The sequence below is a fragment of the Erpetoichthys calabaricus genome, chromosome 2, assembly GCF_900747795.2.
Source record: "Erpetoichthys calabaricus chromosome 2, fErpCal1.3, whole genome shotgun sequence".
NCBI lineage: Eukaryota > Metazoa > Chordata > Cladistia > Polypteriformes > Polypteridae > Erpetoichthys > Erpetoichthys calabaricus.
In genome coordinates, this window is record NC_041395.2 from 178,436,759 (window position 1) to 178,454,448 (window position 17,690).

General features: G+C 35.9%; 1 protein-coding gene across 1 annotated transcript in view; it reads left to right on the plus strand.

Annotated features, from left to right (window-relative positions):
* The window catches only part of vps45 (vacuolar protein sorting 45 homolog), a 218,032-nt gene that overhangs the window by 115,164 nt on the left and 85,178 nt on the right, over window positions 1-17,690 (plus strand). The window contains exons 12-13 of the mRNA XM_051923650.1: window positions 10,390-10,497; window positions 11,799-11,920. Coding sequence (XP_051779610.1) covers window positions 10,390-10,497; window positions 11,799-11,920 — 230 coding nt within the window. The remainder of the gene's footprint in view (window positions 1-10,389; window positions 10,498-11,798; window positions 11,921-17,690) is intronic.

The window sequence follows — 17,690 nt, forward strand, 5'->3', positions numbered from 1 at the left end:
GTTATGGCATTCTGTTTGTTCGTTGTAAATCTGATAAAGGTGTTACTATATGTATGCTTACTTATTCTCAGGTTGATGGGGTGAGGTAGTTTGGGCTGTGATTGAAGTGTTTTGCCTTCCGCTACTCTTACTGTGCCAGGGTTTTAATGTTAATTCCCTCCCATAGGAATTGCTTGTTAATTTAGTTCTGACTTTAGCAATTATATTTAATCTTTTGTTTGGGTTTGTAAGTAATTGCTTGTCTCTGAGTGAGGGAGGGGATGGTTGTTTTAAGGGTAATTTCTGTTCTGTTTAAACTTACTGTGACCCTTTTGCTGCAGTAGTTTTATGAGAAGGTTCTTTGGGGTGGGTTTTATGAGCTTATCCCTGTAATTTTTTAACTGACTATCTGGGTCCCTGGTGGGATGGCCACAGCCACCATGACTGTGCTTCATCTGGGTTTAGTTTCTTAATCTCTGCTTTATGTTTCTCTCAGAACATCTTAATTGCAAATCTACCAGTAGCTTTGTGAAATGTCTGGGGCTTGGAATGAAATATTTAAAAGACAGGTGTCCCTAGTTATCTGTGGTGCAAGAGTTGATTTTTTTTTTTTTTTTTTAAATATAGAAGAGTCCAAGTTGCTATAGGGAGATGTGGCCAGATTATGCAATAAGAAATACGGCGTTGTTGCTTTGGTGTCTGCCTGCTGTAAGAATAGAGGTGTTGTGATGCTTATGCGCTGCCAATTACAAGCCAAAATATTGGAAGAATTAGGCAGATTCTATTATGCGTTTACAGAGAGGTTGAAAACAGGTAGCACTGTGTTTGGTCTACTGTCCGACTCCTTACCAATGAAACTACCTAACATTGTAACAAGTCATATTCTAAAACTGAAGGATTATGAGATTATTTTGGGAATGCCCTCACGTGCTCCTGCTTGAGAATCTCTGACCCGTTTCTGCCACAGTATTTTTCATTCAAGTCATTTGTTGTGCAAGTTTGCCACTGATCTGAATTTGCTGGATTCCTTCCATTTGTTTAATTTGTCCACCAAGGTATTATTGTTTTTGCTTTTTTTATTTTTTTTTCAAGCATAGACTATATTTTTATTTCTCAGTTGTTGTTGTAAACTCCCATTAAAGAGAAATGTAGCTAAGAGTCGCTATCTAATCACTGCTGTGGATTGTGTCACTTTAACCTGCCACTGCTTTATTTATATGCCGCTTGCTGGTGCTTCAATACCTCCTTACTTTAAAACTTGGCTATCCTTTATGTTGGAAGAGTTAACAGAAATAAATACTGATTTAGTAGAGAGTTCCCATAGGTGTGGATGGCTGTAAATGCAATCATACATGATTTTACTATGGGTGAACCCAGTAAACACAGACAAAGAATACAAGAACTAGAGCCCCATTTCACTTCTTTGGTTCAAGCGGATCCTTGTTGATTTATATATGTGTATAATATACACACACACACACACACACACACACACACACACACACACATATATATATATATATATATATATATATATATATATATAAGCTATTTGTGAAAAAATCAAAGCTAATGCCTATTTTTCGATTTGGGCATAGTTTTTCTCTCTAGAACTTAATGTTGCAAAGGCTATAAGGCATCTCTTCACCATTTTCTACATGTGATATCACAGCTCCCACTCCATATGGTGAGGCATCACATGCTAAAAATAAGGGCTCCTAGGTATCATAATGGGCCAGTACTCTACTAGTAGCCAGCATTTCTTTATATTGGTTGAAGACTGCTCTGCATTTTGAAAACTAGTCCCATGCTTTATCATTTTGTAACAACTCATGAAGTGGCTGTAATACTGTAGACAGTCTAGCTAGAAACATTCCGTAATAATTGAATAGGCCTAAAAATGATCTTAGCTCTCCAATATTTTTAGGTTCAGGAGCTTCAAGGATGGCACTCACCTTTTCTTTTGTTAGGTGCAAGCCATCTTTGTCAGATTGGTGCCCCAAATAATTCCGTATTGTTCCAGCCTTGACAACACTGCATCCAAAATCTGTAAATGCTGCTGTGCTGTTTTAGCAGTAATCAGGATGTCATCCAGAAAACATGTGACATGTTCTAATCCTTGTAAAATCTTGTCCATTACCAACTGAAAAATGGCAGGTGCACTGGAAACCCCATATGACAATCTGTTATAGCAGTATAAACCCATATGGGTGTTGACCACTAGGCATTGTTTTGACTTCTCATCCAGCTGTAACTGTTGGTAAGCATGCAACAAGTCTAATCTGGTAAACAGCCTACCTCCAGCAACAGTAGCAAACAAATCTTCTGTTGTAGGCAGTCGATACTGCTCCTCTTCTGTCCCTTGATTTATTGTAACTTTATAGTCACCACATATTCTGAATGACTGATCACTTTTTGGTACTACTATGATTGGGGCAACCCAGTTGCTTCTTTCATTTTATGCGTTAACAACAAGAGCTTGACTGGCAAATTTGAATACAACTTAAGAAATGAATATGTCTTGCCACAAAATAAAAATAAAAAAAAAATAAAAAAACATTACATAGCCCATTATGCATAATAGTTAGTTCCATTCACTAGAAATGGGAATATGACAACTTTGACAACCAATGTGATCCCTATATCTGCATTGGGATGAGCAAGACTCAGCTGCAGTTTTTCTTTTTTCAAAATATTAAGATGGATTGACATGCTTTGACCCTTTACATTCACCATTATATATCATAGTTAATCCCATTCATAAATAATGAGTGTGCCAACTTTGCCAGTCAAATACAGCTGAGTAAAACTCAAGTGCAATTTTACTAAGCAATATGTCTTCTCATAAAACTTTGAAAATAAATATGGCCCAAAATGATGCAATTTATTTGTATCCATGTTGGTTCATAATGTGGAATATTTTTTTTTAAATAATTGGACAATTTTTATAATGCAAAATAATGTAAATGTTGTAGAATACAGTATAGATTGTGCAGCGAGTCATTGCAGCCTGCCAAATGTACAAAAGCTAGTTTGGGAAGCAGTATGTCTGAGGGGTCAAGTGATTTCCTGCAATTTATATTAAAATAAATTGGAAGCCGGAATGGTAACAGTATTTAACAGCAATGGCTCCTATCAATGATGATGAACATGCATGTCTATCCACTTCTTAGCTATACAGAAAAGAATGGCTTTATAAAAAGATTTCAATTTATTGACCATAAGAGAAACACAGTGACTATCATGTCAATTATGTTATATGAGAATGGAGAAGAAGCTAATAAGATGTTAACCCATTAAGTACATAAGAAATAAGTTTAACTAATCATTAACATATATTTCGTGCAGTGTTTCCAAAACTCTGTCCTGGTGAACCCCTGTGGCTGCAGGTTTTTGTTCCAACCGGATTCCTAATCAGTGACAAAACATGATAGCACTGATCTCATTTAATTATCTGGTATTTTTTTTTCTTTTTATTCGACATTCAGAAAAGCATAGCAGCATGATTTTTACATTTATAAGACATTTAGAAATATTTCTGCTTTTGCTATAGATTTAAATGCTTAACTCTCTTTTGTTGATTTCATTATACTTTGCCCTTTCTCTGTGCAGTTTTTCCCCCTTTGTTGTATCTTAATAATGACAATTTAAAACGAGCAGAGCAGACACGCAGGCAAACAACACTAAATAATCAAAGGCTGCAAGTACTTTAACAACCGACCCACTAATGAGTAAATAATGTATTAATTAAACAATTAAAATACCTAGAAAAGTAGAATGAAAATCAAGATGAAAATACTGTTAAAAAGAAAAAAAATACATTATTCCTATATAACTGCTTGGTACATTTTAATTTTTTTTTTTTTTTTTTTTTTTTATAGCAAACTTAGTTTTCTAATTTCTATATTGTTCCCTAAACACATAACTTGGGAAATATCAGTTCACTTAATTAGCCCAAAAGTTCAATTAAAAACAGAAGCTGGTTGGAACAAAAACCTGCAGCCACAGGGTTTCACCAGGACCTAGTTTGGGAAACACTGATTTAGTGTAATACATACATTAACAGCATAGATAACATTAACAGCATAATTTGATAGAGTTGAATGAGACTAACCCATGACATAAATTAGGATATGGACCCATTATGTGTGCAGGGGTTAAACTCCGGTAAACAACAGTATTCATTTGTGTAAGTATAAATTCAAAACCAGAGAGGGCTGTCGGCTGTCTCACAACAGTTTATACACTTAGTACAGATATCAGAATTACACAGTGGTTTGAAAAACTGTTTAAATGTCATTTAAATGAGGTGAAGATGAGATGAAATGAAGGAAAGGCTGAAATAAGACCAAGGTCAAATGGTCATTTCCTTATCTTACATTAGCTGGGACAATTATCTATCAAATGTCTCTTTTTAAGTTGATTGCAATATTTATTAAAAAGGCCTCTTGTTAAATATTAGACTCAATCATACCTTTACTCCTTTCTAATACAAAGTCCCCATGAGAATTCTTAATGTGTTTAAAATGGGGATGGTGTCACTACCTAAATTCCATTAAGTGAAAACCTAGTTGTTCAGTTTTACTTCGAATTTGGTACAAATGTAGCAGAAGCTTTAAGTTTATTTATACTAATGTGTAATATATTTGATACTTGGCATGGAGGACAAATTATAAATGCATATGACAATGTGCTGGGTGCCATCTTTTGGTTACCTTCAACTTTTTACAGCAATTATTGCATGTAAAATTTTATTGTACTCTACTGCATTGCATTCTTCTACCATAATATAAACACAATTGGCATCTTGGAAGAGAGTATTTTAGTAAATAGATGATTTTTAATGGATTATGTCATGCTGATGTGCCGTCTTTTTCCAGTGTACACAAATATATTAAAATGAATAACTGTATTGATGTTACAGTGGCATGCAAAAGTATTCGGTTCCCTTGAAAGTCATCATAATTTTCTGCATGACAGATTTGTACACACATTTATCCATTCAGTATTTTTAATGTGAACTCTTATGCTGTAACAATACATTTCCAAAGTCAAAATAAACCATTTTCTGTAATTATGTGTGCTGGGTCTTCATTTGTTTTTTTTCTAACTGCACTATGTGTCCAGAATGGTGAATTTTGAGGAGAGGCTAGTTATGTAGGTGACACAATAGTGAACCTAGGCCTGAATATGACACAACAGGTCATCAAAGCACAAGGAAGACCTACAAAATTATTTCAAGTGCATCTGTTCATCATATTGGTTACCTACATATGAGAATATAATTGTCACCCTCCCTTTTGTTGCTTTCGGTTAATGTGTCTGACATGTCATCTTCTCCATTTTTCCTCTTAAAGACAGTTATAACTGGCACGACTCTTCTTCCATCAGAAAAAACTTGCTTTCTCTACTGTGAAATTGTTAGATATGAGACATTGACCAGCCACTGTCACCTACTAACTAGGACAGTTTAAATGCATCGCTCCAATGGGCCACTACAAGTATTAATGTACTTTGGTCACTGACTTTGCTTGTGCTCACATGTTTCACACTAAGTTTAAACAATTCAGTCTGGTATGTTACAAATAGCTGTCTTTGAAAGTGATACCCAAGTTAAGATTGTACTTGAAGAATTCAGTATTTTGTTTTCATCAATTTGTTTTTGATTAGGACAATATTGCATGGACCAAAAAATTTGGAAAATCTGGTATTCCCCCTGGGCTTTGTGAGTCTGTAGTTTGATTGTCCAGAATTAAAAACTGGCAGTCCCGGCCTCTGGACTACTGATTTGTCCACCCCTGTATAGTATATACATGATATTGGGGATCTTCAGAGATCTGCACATTGGTACTATATTTGCATTATCTAAACAACTGTTCCTCAAATATAATCTTATATCAAGCTGTTACTTTACTGTATGCAAACTAAATATTTTGCTAAAACATACGTAGTCAACTATTCTATCTTTCCTTTAATCTCTATCCTATAGAAATTATACTTTATAGTTGCAATCAACGAGCATGTTGAATCTCTATGCTCGACCAGTGCCTTCAAAAAAAGAGCACATCGAGATAATTTGAGAAAGATAGTTATGGCTATATTTTAATTTAAACATTTTGACTAGGACTATACAAAATGTACCTAATAAAAGAACCCAATTGTTTGTGAAGTTGCCAGGATCATAGGATCATAATCCTTTAACAGTTCTGTTAGGGGTGACATTATGTATTAAAAAAACATTATGTTGTAATAATTTACACTTCACTGATAATACATTATATTATCTCACTCAACTGGAATAATTCTAACCCATCTACCACAGTGTACTGGATAAAGACATCACATTTTATTTAAAAAAAAAAAAAATTTAATTCACTTTACAAGAAGAGTCCAAACATTGTTTAGAATCTGTGTGGAATACATTGTTACCTTCAATTACTTTAGAATAGTGAATCATTAAACTTTTGAATGCTTCATGTTCTTTAAAGGAAAAATTAACTTTCTTTGCTTTCCATGTGGGTCAGAGGAAGTTTAGTTAATTTGTATTGAGTAATATATCATATTTTCTACCTTTCTGACATGTATTATATTTGTTGTAATGCAATCAAAAAAGTATTAGAAAGAAATGAGTGTAAGATCTGGTGTAGGAGTACTCTTCTGTCAAATGCTTTTTTGTTCTTTTATTATTTTCACAACGTAATTATGTGTAGCAAATTTACACTTTGTTGACAAAAATCCTTGTAATTTTATACTGTAAATGAATTTATCCATTATTACTTTGAATTAAATGACATTCTCCTGGTGCACTTAATATCACTGAAAAATAAACTTCTGCATACAAGTGGTTTATAATTGACCTGTGTCTCTTTGCTGAGGCCATCTCGATCTTTTGAATTAGCAGCTCCATGAGAAATGTTTTTGTTCATATGCTTATTAATGTAGTTCACTACATTTCTGAATTATTTTATTTAAAGTAATAGTATAAAGAAGATAGATAGATAGATACTTTATTAATCCCAAGGGGAAATTCACATACTCCAGCAGCAGCATACTGATAAAAAAACAATATTAAATTAAAGAGTGATAAAAATGCAGGTATAACGGACAATAATTTTGTATAATGTTAACGTTTACCCTCCCGGGTGGAATTGAAGAGTCGCATAGTGTGGGGGAGGAACGATCTCCTCAGTCTGTCAGTGGAGCAGGACATTGACAGCAGTCTGTAGCTGAAGCTGCTCCTCTGTCTGGAGATGATACTGTTTAGTGACTAAATAAAATTAACTTTATTTGACTTTACAAAATATAACATTGTTGGTTTCTTCTGTATTATATGTGTAGTAGATTCACGCAGTTGTTTTGATGAACAAATAACATCAATATGCCAAAAATGTTTTTCAACTGAATTTGTCTTAGGTATTCGCTCAGTCTTTGCAGACCATCAGCAGTCATTTGTGAACCTTTCTAAAAAATTGTCCATGAGGGAAAAAAAAAAATCTCATGTTACTTGTAACATGTTATCCACATGTCAATTATCCAGTTGCATTCTCACAAAGTGCAAAACATATGTATTTTTTGCTAAAATATTGTTAGATGCTTATGCACACATCAAAACAGGAAACACAAGCCACATGAGACTCAACCCCATGAAAATGAGTGACATAAGATTTTTGCTTTTTCTTTTTCCATAAATGTTTTTCACATTGTTTTCATCCATCCATCCATCCATCCATTTTCCAACCCACTGAATCCGAACACTGGGTCACGGGGGTCTGCTGGAGCCAATCCCAGCCAACACAGGGCACAAGGCAGGAACCAATCCCGGGCAGGGTGCCAACCCACCGCAGACATTGTTTTTAATTATACAGAATTATATCAAACTTTTTTGAATCACAGTGTTTGGGACAGGTATTGAAAATATATTCATCTTTTGTTGTCTTCTTTAGAAAAGTTACTTTGTTGTAATGAATTTTGCAGATAAAACGGACTTCGCTGTATTGAGATTTTTTTTTTTTCATTAGGTCCATAGGAAATCCAATAGGCCAGGAACAGATGAAAAATATTGTTTAAAAGGTGTTTGTTCTATCCCAGGGGTGGACAAAGCCATTCCTGGAGGGCTGCAGTGCCTGCAGGTTTTTGTTCTAACCCAATTGCTTAATAAAAAGCACATATTGCTCAAGTAACACTGCTGCTTCATTTTAGTTATGTCACTTGTTGAGATTTTGAATCCTTATTGCTTTTTTTTTAGTCTTAAACAGCTGTACTGTAGGTTTTTAATAGCTTCTTATTAGCAATAAGATGCAAATGACAAGAGAACCCAGCATTTCTCCATTCAGCTTGTTTCCATTTACACCTGTGTGTAGTTTTTGTGCACTATTTGGCTTAATTTAATACTTGGAAGGAAAGTGAAGAGATAAAAGTGAATAAGAATTCATTTGGATGATATCCTTAGAGAAGAAAAAGCAATCTAGGATATGAGAATGACCTGTCATGGCAGAGTTTATGCACTAACAAGTCATGAAATGAAATCCTTGGCAGGGATTGTTTTCTAATTAAGCAACTGGCTTCGAACAAAAACCTGCAGCTCTCCAGGACTGACTTGGACCACCCCTGTTCTTGTTGAATTTGACCAGCATATGTGTATGATATTTTAAGTGTTACATTCCCCTGATTAGTATTACTGTAAATAACTGCTTTAAAAGTATGCACAAGGGACATACTAAGAAAAAGTTTAATAAGCAAAACAAAAATACTTTTTTTTTTTTTTAAATTACATGTTTAGATTCATTTCATTTTAGAAAATTTGTCTCTGCTTGGCAGAGCCATAAGCTAATGGGGGATTAATGCCCAGTTCCATGAGGGAGACATCACTTGAGGTTGTTAAGCAGCTCCACATGTTATCCACATGTCAATTATCCAGTTGCATGCTCACAAAGTGCAAAACATATGTATTTTTTGCTAATATATTGTTAGATACTTATGCACACATCAAAACAGGAAACACAAGCCACATGAGACTCAACCCCATGAAAATGAGTGACATAAGATTTTTACTTTTTCTTTGTGTCATGGCCTTGGGGCATGGATGAGATCCACCCAGAAATGCTGAAGGCTCTGGACACTGTTGGACTGTTATGGCTGACAGGCGTGTTCAGTGTTGCGTGGTCATCGACAACTGTGCCTCTGGAGTGGTAGAAATAGATGATGGACCTAATTTTTAAAAAAGGGGGACAGCAGGGTGTGCCCCTACTTTCAGGGATCACACTCCTCAGCCTTCCTGGTAAAGCTTATGCCAGAGTACTAGGAAGGAGACTCTTCTTGGTCGTGAAACCCCAGATTCAGGAGGAGCAGTGTGGATTCCGTCCAAGATGTGGAACAGTGGACCAACTCTTTACCCTCATGAGAATTCTGGAGGTTGAATAGGAGTACGCCCAATTGGTCTCCATGTGTTGTTTAGACTTAAAGAACGCATATGATCGTTTTCCTTGAGGGATGCTGTGGTGGGGTGCTGGGAGAGTATGGGATACAAGGCCCCTAAAAGGGGCTATTTGGATATTATATAATCACAGTGAGAACTGTGTCCACATATTTGGAAAAACATCAGAACCGTTTCCTTTGGGTGTGGGACTTTGGTTTTCGTGGACAGGATATCAGGGTGCAGTCAAAGAGGGGGAGGAGGTCCTGTTTGGACACATTAGAATTTCATTACTGCTTTTTGCAGAGGTTGTAGTCCTGTTGGGTTCATTGGGCTGTGAACTCCAGCATGCATTGGGACGGTTTGTGATCGAGTGTGAAGTGGCAGATATGAGGATCAGCACCTCCAAGTCTGCGGTCATGGTCCTCGGTAGGAAAAAGGTGGACCGTCCTCTCCAAGTGGGAGGTGAGTTACACCCTTAAGAGGAGGAATTTAAATACCTTGGGGTCTTGTCCGTTAGTTAGGGGAAAAGCGATGATGAGTTTGACAGACAGGTTGGGGTGACGATCGCAATTATGTGGTCGCTATACCAATCTGTAGTGGTTAAGAAAAAAGTTCAGAAGGCGAAGCTGTTGATTTACCAGTTGATCTATATCCCTACTCTCACGTATGCAAGTGGCTGAAATGAGCTTTCTCTGCAGAGTGGCTAGACTCTCCCTTAGAGCACCAATATCCGGGATTGGCAATTTTGTTTCAAAAATAGAGTTTTAGGAATATCAAAACCAGAGCATATTGAAGAAATGGACATTATTGTGCAGTGTAAACATTCTAAACCTTCATTAAATCCTTGCAATGCATGTGAGTTTTGGGCAGTGATCCTTCCTTTGCTGTGATTATAACTAGTACTTTGTCTACAGTTCAATATATAATTTCAGTTTGTATTTCAAAATATTTTTTATTTCCTAATATATTTATTTTTCCTGTATATATTCATTTAGATGGTGCAAGCAGTGGTTGAATATGGAGGAAAGAGAGTAAGAGGAAGTGATCTCTTCACACCAAAGGATGCTGTCACTATTACCAAGCAGTTCTTTAAGGGACTAAAGGTAATTCAGTACTGAGCACTTTTAACAAGCATTCATTATTTTCAGAAAATACTGTCCTTCAAATTAGTATAGTGCAGGAATATGCATCTGAGCATGTGCTTTGATTATCCCATATTTGTAAAACATCAACCAGCTATAAAGTCTACTGTATGCTTAAGACCGAACTCAACCTACATGCTTCTTTTTTGATGCTGTTCATATAGGATGAGCCCCTTGTGGCAAGTTTTGGTGTTCATTTCTCCCTGTGGTCACCTTTTTTTTTAATGGCAAATGGTTCAAATTAGATGAAAGATTAATATGACACAGTTTAAAGGTGAAAAAAATATTTTCCTTTCACCTCTTGTTGATGTTAGTATTGCTTCAGTGACTAATTCTTTCTAATGACTTTAAGTTTGCTGTACAAGTTACTCTTTCAGACTGAAATATAAAGTTCTCAGTGGTTTTTTAACTACAGTCCCCGGGGACCCCCCATGGCTGTAGGTTTTATACCAACCAATTTCACATTTAGTGAACTATCTTAATTTTTAATTGATCTTATTGTTTACATTTGTGACCTACATATGTTTCCATTATATTCATAAATATTAGTATTCTTTACCATAGCTTTGAATGCCTACTTTTCCTTGGGTTTTTTTCCTTTTAAATGTATTCTTTGTTTTTTTTATAGAGTTTGCTCCCTTAATTGTATCGAAATGTTTATGATTATCGATGAATTGTGGGAATGTAATTAACATTACATGCTAAAGAGTGCAATGATTTCACTGCCATTTTCATTTTTACACTCATTCAGAAATGTTCCTTATCAATGACCAGACAAGTGAATGTGACACTGAAGTATTTTCTCCCCTTTAGCAGTAAGTGTTGTCAGCATTTAGATGCAATTAAGGGTGAATTTAAAAGAAAATGGCAAAGGAAACATAATCAATTTATGTTTTGGCAAAATACAGATATTTCAAAGTGTATTAAAATAAGAGAATAAAGTAATCTCATTTAAAAAATAGATCAGTTGAAAGTAAGATTAATGCACTGATTGTAAAATTGGTTGGAATAAAAAACATACAACCATCAGTTTCCCCAAAGGCTGAAGTAGCAACTGGTTTTATTAATACTTAAACCTTATCAGAGGTGGATATAAGTAATGATAGATTTCAGGGAAGACATTATTTACAAATTCAATCAGACAAAAAATTCATCTCCCTTACTTTTTGTTAAAATCATTTTACTTTACCATAAAATGTTTCCGTCATGGTGTTTTGAAATTAATTGTTTTGTTAAACTAAGCAGATCATTCTTGCACACAGGGAGTGGAAAATGTTTACACACAACACCAGCCTTTACTACAGGAGACGCTTGACCAGCTGATTAAAGGGAAATTAAAGGACAGTCAATATCCATACCTTGGGCCAAACAGCCTCCGTGATAGGTAAGCTCTCAGAGTAGTATGGGATCAGAGTTTGGAGCTAATATATGACCTGAATTTCCAGCTATCAAGCCCATGCTGCTCATATACAGTACTGTATATTTTTCTTTTTGAATTATCATTACCTTTCTATAGCTTCCCTTTCATTCTGTCTTCATAAATAATAGTAATGTATAATCATAATTCCTGTTCCTTATGAAATTTCTTCTAAAATGTTTGGGTTAACTTCGCCTGCAGTTAACCCATTGCCTATCTTTACTGTGGAATTTTTCAGCTTTTTGTTATATCTGTGATTAATGCCATCTTGTGCCTATATATATATATATATATATATATATATATATATATATATATATATATATATATAATATATATATATACTAGGGGGCTTCGCTCGCCAACCCCCGTATTTGGTTTTCTGGATACACACTTTTAAGATTTTGTATCTCTTTAGTAATATTTTAGTGTAAAAGGATAACCAGTATTAACACATGTGCAATTAAACGTCTGCATTTACGGGGTGATTTCTCAGGCTTAAAAGCTCGCCTTTTATTAAAAAGGTAAATGCAAACTGTTTTCATTCTGAAGGCACAAACCACGTTAGATTTCAGCCGTTAAACGCGCAAAAATGTCGGTACACCAGATAAATAAGCGCAACATATTATCAGTTGTATTGTATGCTTACAGTACATATAGAAATGTATTAATCGTTAACTAATAGTATGGGATGGTGTTTTTTCGACTCGCGCCTTGATTTAAACAATTGCATGTCTTGGTGGGTTTGCGTAGCTTATTGTCAATATCTTTACACCTCTTTTTAAGACTTATTGACTGAAACTGGCTTTCACGAAAAAAGTTAGGGCTTTGCTACAGGATACACCCTCCACAAGTTAAGGAAGTAAAAATAAAGGTATATTTTTCTGTTTTATTTAAACCTTTTAAGGTCGTATGCATAGCCCCATTTGGCTGTTTTAGTTTTTTTTTTTTTTTTCTTCAGTAATATTTAATTTCCTTAAAGAAAAACAACATATGCATTTTACTTTTTTTGTATCTCTTTAGTAATATTTTAGTGTAAAAGGATAACCAGTATTTAAACCTTTTATGTTACTTTATAAAGTTATTTTACACAATGTTGAAATATTAATAAGAAAGCAACATATTTTGGCAGCTGCTGCTTTAATTTTCAATGAAATGAAAAAAGCTCTCCAAGAGAAAACCTCAATGAAGAAGAAACAGTTTGCACTATCTAAAAAGGATAAACCCTCATTTATAAAGGTTTGCTGCAGATGACTTAACTGAAAATAAATGAATAGTTCCTATGTGTATAATACATATTTATCTATTTGACTTATGCCTTTATTCCAGCAACTTGCAACATCTGAGGTACAATTTGTTACATTACTTTTGTTTTTTGCAGCACAGGCAGGTGAAGTGACTTCCTCAGGGTCACACAGTGGTGTCAGTACCAGGAGTTGAACTGACAAGCTCCGGGTTTGCTGAAATATTACTGAAGAAAAAAAAAGAAAACGGGCAAATGGGGCTATGCATACAAATGTCCATCCATCCATTATCCAACCCGCTATATCCTAAATACAGGAGCCAATCCCTGCCAGCACAGGGCACAAGGCAGGAAACAAACCCCGGGCAAGGTGCCAGCCCACCGCAAGGCGCACACACCCACACACACCCACACACCACAGACAATTTAGAATCGCCAATGCACCTAACCTGCATGTCTTTGGACTGTGGGAGGAAACCGGAGTACCCGGAGGAAACCCAGACAGACACGGGGAGAACATTCAAACTCCACGCAGGGAAGCGAACCTGGGTCTCCTAACTGGCACCTTTCACTGCGCCACCATACTGCCCGCATACAAATTTAAAAGGTTTAAATAAAACAGAAATATATACCTTTATTTTTACTTCCTTAACTTGTGGAGGGTGTATCCTGTAGCAAAGCCCTAACTTTTTTCGTGAAAGCCCCTTTCAGTTAATAAGCCTTAAAAACAGGTGTAAAGCTAAACTTGCAGCACCGCTATTCAATTACACTTGCCTAACGCCTCTCCTAAGGGGAGATACTGTGGGATCTGGGCATCCGTCAAAGCACCAATCACAGGCCCGATTAGAAAGCGGGAAGCTGTGATTTGTCGTCTCCCTCCCATGTAACAATCACAGCCCATGTTACAACGCACTATGTATGTATGTGTATATGTATATATGTATACAGTGGTGTGAAAAACTATTTGCCCCCTTCCTGATTTCTTATTCTTTTGCATGTTTGTCACACAAAATGTTTCTGATCATCAAACACATTTAACCATTAGTCAAATATAACACAAGTAAACACAAAATGCAGTTTGTAAATGGTGGTTTTTATTATTTAGGGAGAAAAAGAAATCCAAACCTACATGGCCCTATGTGAAAAAGTAATTGCCCCCTTGTTAAAAAATAACCTAACTGTGGTGTATCACACCTGAGTTCAATTTCCGTAGCCACCCCCAGGCCTGATTACTGCCACACCTGTTTCAATCAAGAAATCACTTAAATAGGAGCTGCCTGACACAGAGAAGTAGACCAAAAGCACCTCAAACGCTAGACATCATGCCAAGATCCAAAGAAATTCAGGAACAAATGAGAACAGAAGTAATTGAGATCTATCAGTCTGGTAAAGGTTATAAAGCCATTTCTAAAGCTTTGGGACTCCAGCGAACCACAGTGAGAGCCATTATCCACAAATGGCAAAAACATGGAACAGTGGTGAACCTTCCCAGGAGTGGCCGGCCGACCAAAATTACCCCAAGAGCGCAGAGACGACTCATCCGAGAGGTCACAAAAGACCCCAGGACAACGTCTAAAGAACTGCAGGCCTCACTTGCCTCAATTAAGGTCAGTGTTCACGACTCCACCATAAGAAAGAGACTGGGCAAAAACGGCCTGCATGGCAGATTTCCAAGACGCAAACCACTGTTAAGCAAAAAGAACATTAGGGCTCGTCTCAATTTTGCTAAGAAACATCTCAATGATTGCCAAGACTTTTGGAAAAATACCTTGTGGACTGATGAGGCAAAAGTTGAACTTTTTGGAAGGCAAATGTCCCGTTACATCTGGCGTAAAAGGAACACAGCATTTCAGAAAAAGAACATCATACCAACAGTAAAATATGGTGGTGGTAGTGTGATGGTCTGGGGTTGTTTTGCTGCTTCAGGACCTGGAAGGCTTGCTGTGATAGATGGAACCATGAATTCTACTGTCTACCAAAAAATCCTGAAGGAGAATGTCCGGCCATCTGTTCATCAACTCAAGCTGAAGCGATCTTGGGTGCTGCAACAGGACAATGACCCAAAATACACCAGCAAATCCACCTCTGAATGGCTGAAGAAAAACAAAATGAAGACTTTGGAGTGGCCTAGTCAAAGTCCTGACCTGAATCCAATTGAGATGCTATGGCATGACCTTAAAAAGGCGGTTCATGCTAGAAAACCCTCAAATAAAGCTAAATTACAACAATTTTGCAAAGATGAGTGGGCCAAAATTCCTCCAGAGCGCTGTAAAAGACTCATTGCAAGTTATCGCAAACGCTTGATTGCAGTTATTGCTGCTAAGGGTGGCCCAACCAGTTATTAGGTTCAGGGGGCAATTACTTTTTCACACAGGGCCATGTAGGTTTGGATTTTTTTTTCTCCCTAAATAATAAAAACCACCATTTACAAACTGCATTTTGTGTTTACTTGTGTTATATTTGACTAATGGTTAAATGTGTTTGATGATCAGAAACATTTTGTGTGACAAACATGCAAAAGAATAAGAAATCAGGAAGGGGGCAAATAGTTTTTCACACCACTGTATGTGTGTGTGTATGTATGTGTGTATATGTATGTGTATATATATGTTGATATGTGTGTGTATATATATATATATATATATATATATATATATATATATATATATATGTATATGTAGATATGTGTATATGTAAATATGTATACATATGTATATGTATATATATGTTTACATAACCTCTTTAACACACTACTTCTCCGCTGCGAAGCGCGGGTATTTTGCTAGTATAGTATAAATCCCAAATTACAACTAATTAATATAATTGACTTATACTCACTGTCTGATGCACAAAAGAAGAGAAACTGTTAATGAAGGTCATCCCTTAACGGGCAATAAACAATAATAAAAAGTGAGGCAATTATTTGAGAATTTAGGACACATTTGAGTGACATTTTCATAGTCACTCTGAAATGCTACTTGATTAGTTCGTTGTGAAGACATACATCTGGGATTGCTAGCTCTAAATAATCAGTTCAGTTTACATGGGTCAGCACTGCTGTCTGATGAAATACTTTATATGTTTATTTGTTGCCACAACTAACAGTGTATATCCCTTAATAAAGGGATGGCACCATGGCACTGTCTCTATAAAGTCTGCACATTTTCCTCTCATATTCAAATGATGTAGTGATGAAGTGTATAATTGCTCCCTGTGATAGAGTGTCTGGTTCCTGGTAGGTAACTGCCTTTCATTTATCCTGGCTATGATATGCAAAGACTTTTTACCACACTGAGCTAGTATATTAGAAAATGTATAGACTGATTGACCTAAATAAAGCATGCTATACTATAAATTGACCACAGTTAACTGCTTTATAAATGTATTCTGTTAAAATATCTCACAAAATTGTCAATGGTCTAAATAATAAACAAACATTTTGCGTGATTGCAGTATCCATTACATTTATTCAATGTATTAACTATTACTTCTGATGAATTGCAGCAAAGCATTTGTAGACTTTACTAAGGGCCAATCTCTAGCTACTCCTGGGGAATTATGAGGGGTTCTCAGGCCTAAAGAAGAGATCTTATTTCAAAGTCCCTGCAAAGTACACCTGTTATGGAGGTGTCAGGCAAGGTAACCAAAAGAACTTTAACTGCACTCTGCTTTAAGCATTAGCAGATCAACTCAGAGGTTCTTTTAGATTGTCTCCATGAAAATTATGTTTTGTAGCAATGAAAAAACATGTTTGGTGGATTAGAACACCAGTGGAAAAGGAATTAGAATTATGCCATGAATGTAGACACAACAAAGGCTCTCAAAATACAACAAACAAATGACATGTGATATAAACATACTCTTGCGGAACATTTCAGAAAATAGTCCAAGGAACTTAATCATAAGCTTTCTTCAGGTTCATAAATAATGCAGGCAAACTCTCACACACCCTTAAACAACCATACAAGGTGTTGTTTAAGATCTACTGTTCTATAGTCGCGACATGATCTACTTTACCCATCCTGTACCTGAAGTTAAAGTAGTACCCATGTTCTCATCACTGAACATAATAAATTACTATTTCAGCTGTGAATTGTGATCTCTCAGTCTTTGGACTTCATTTACTGGTGTTAAATGTTGAAAAGGGCAACAATAACTCCACTGTGCCAAAAAAGTATGCAATGTGTCTCACCAATCTATGTGCAGCAAGTAAATATTAAAAATGCCGTATGACTTACTTTTGCAATATCTTGATGTGAAAGAACAAGACTCACAGGATTTTGTAGGAGAGAGAGAGAGAGAGAGAGAGATGCGGCACACCTGGTAACTAAGTTATTGTCTGTTTTACCTGCATTTTTATCACTCTTTAATTTAATACTGTTTTTTATCAGTATGCTGCTGCTGGAGTATGTGAATTTCCCCTTGGGATTAATAAAGTATCTATCTATCTAATTAGCCACCTTAGATAAAGTACACAGAATTGCACATCTGAAT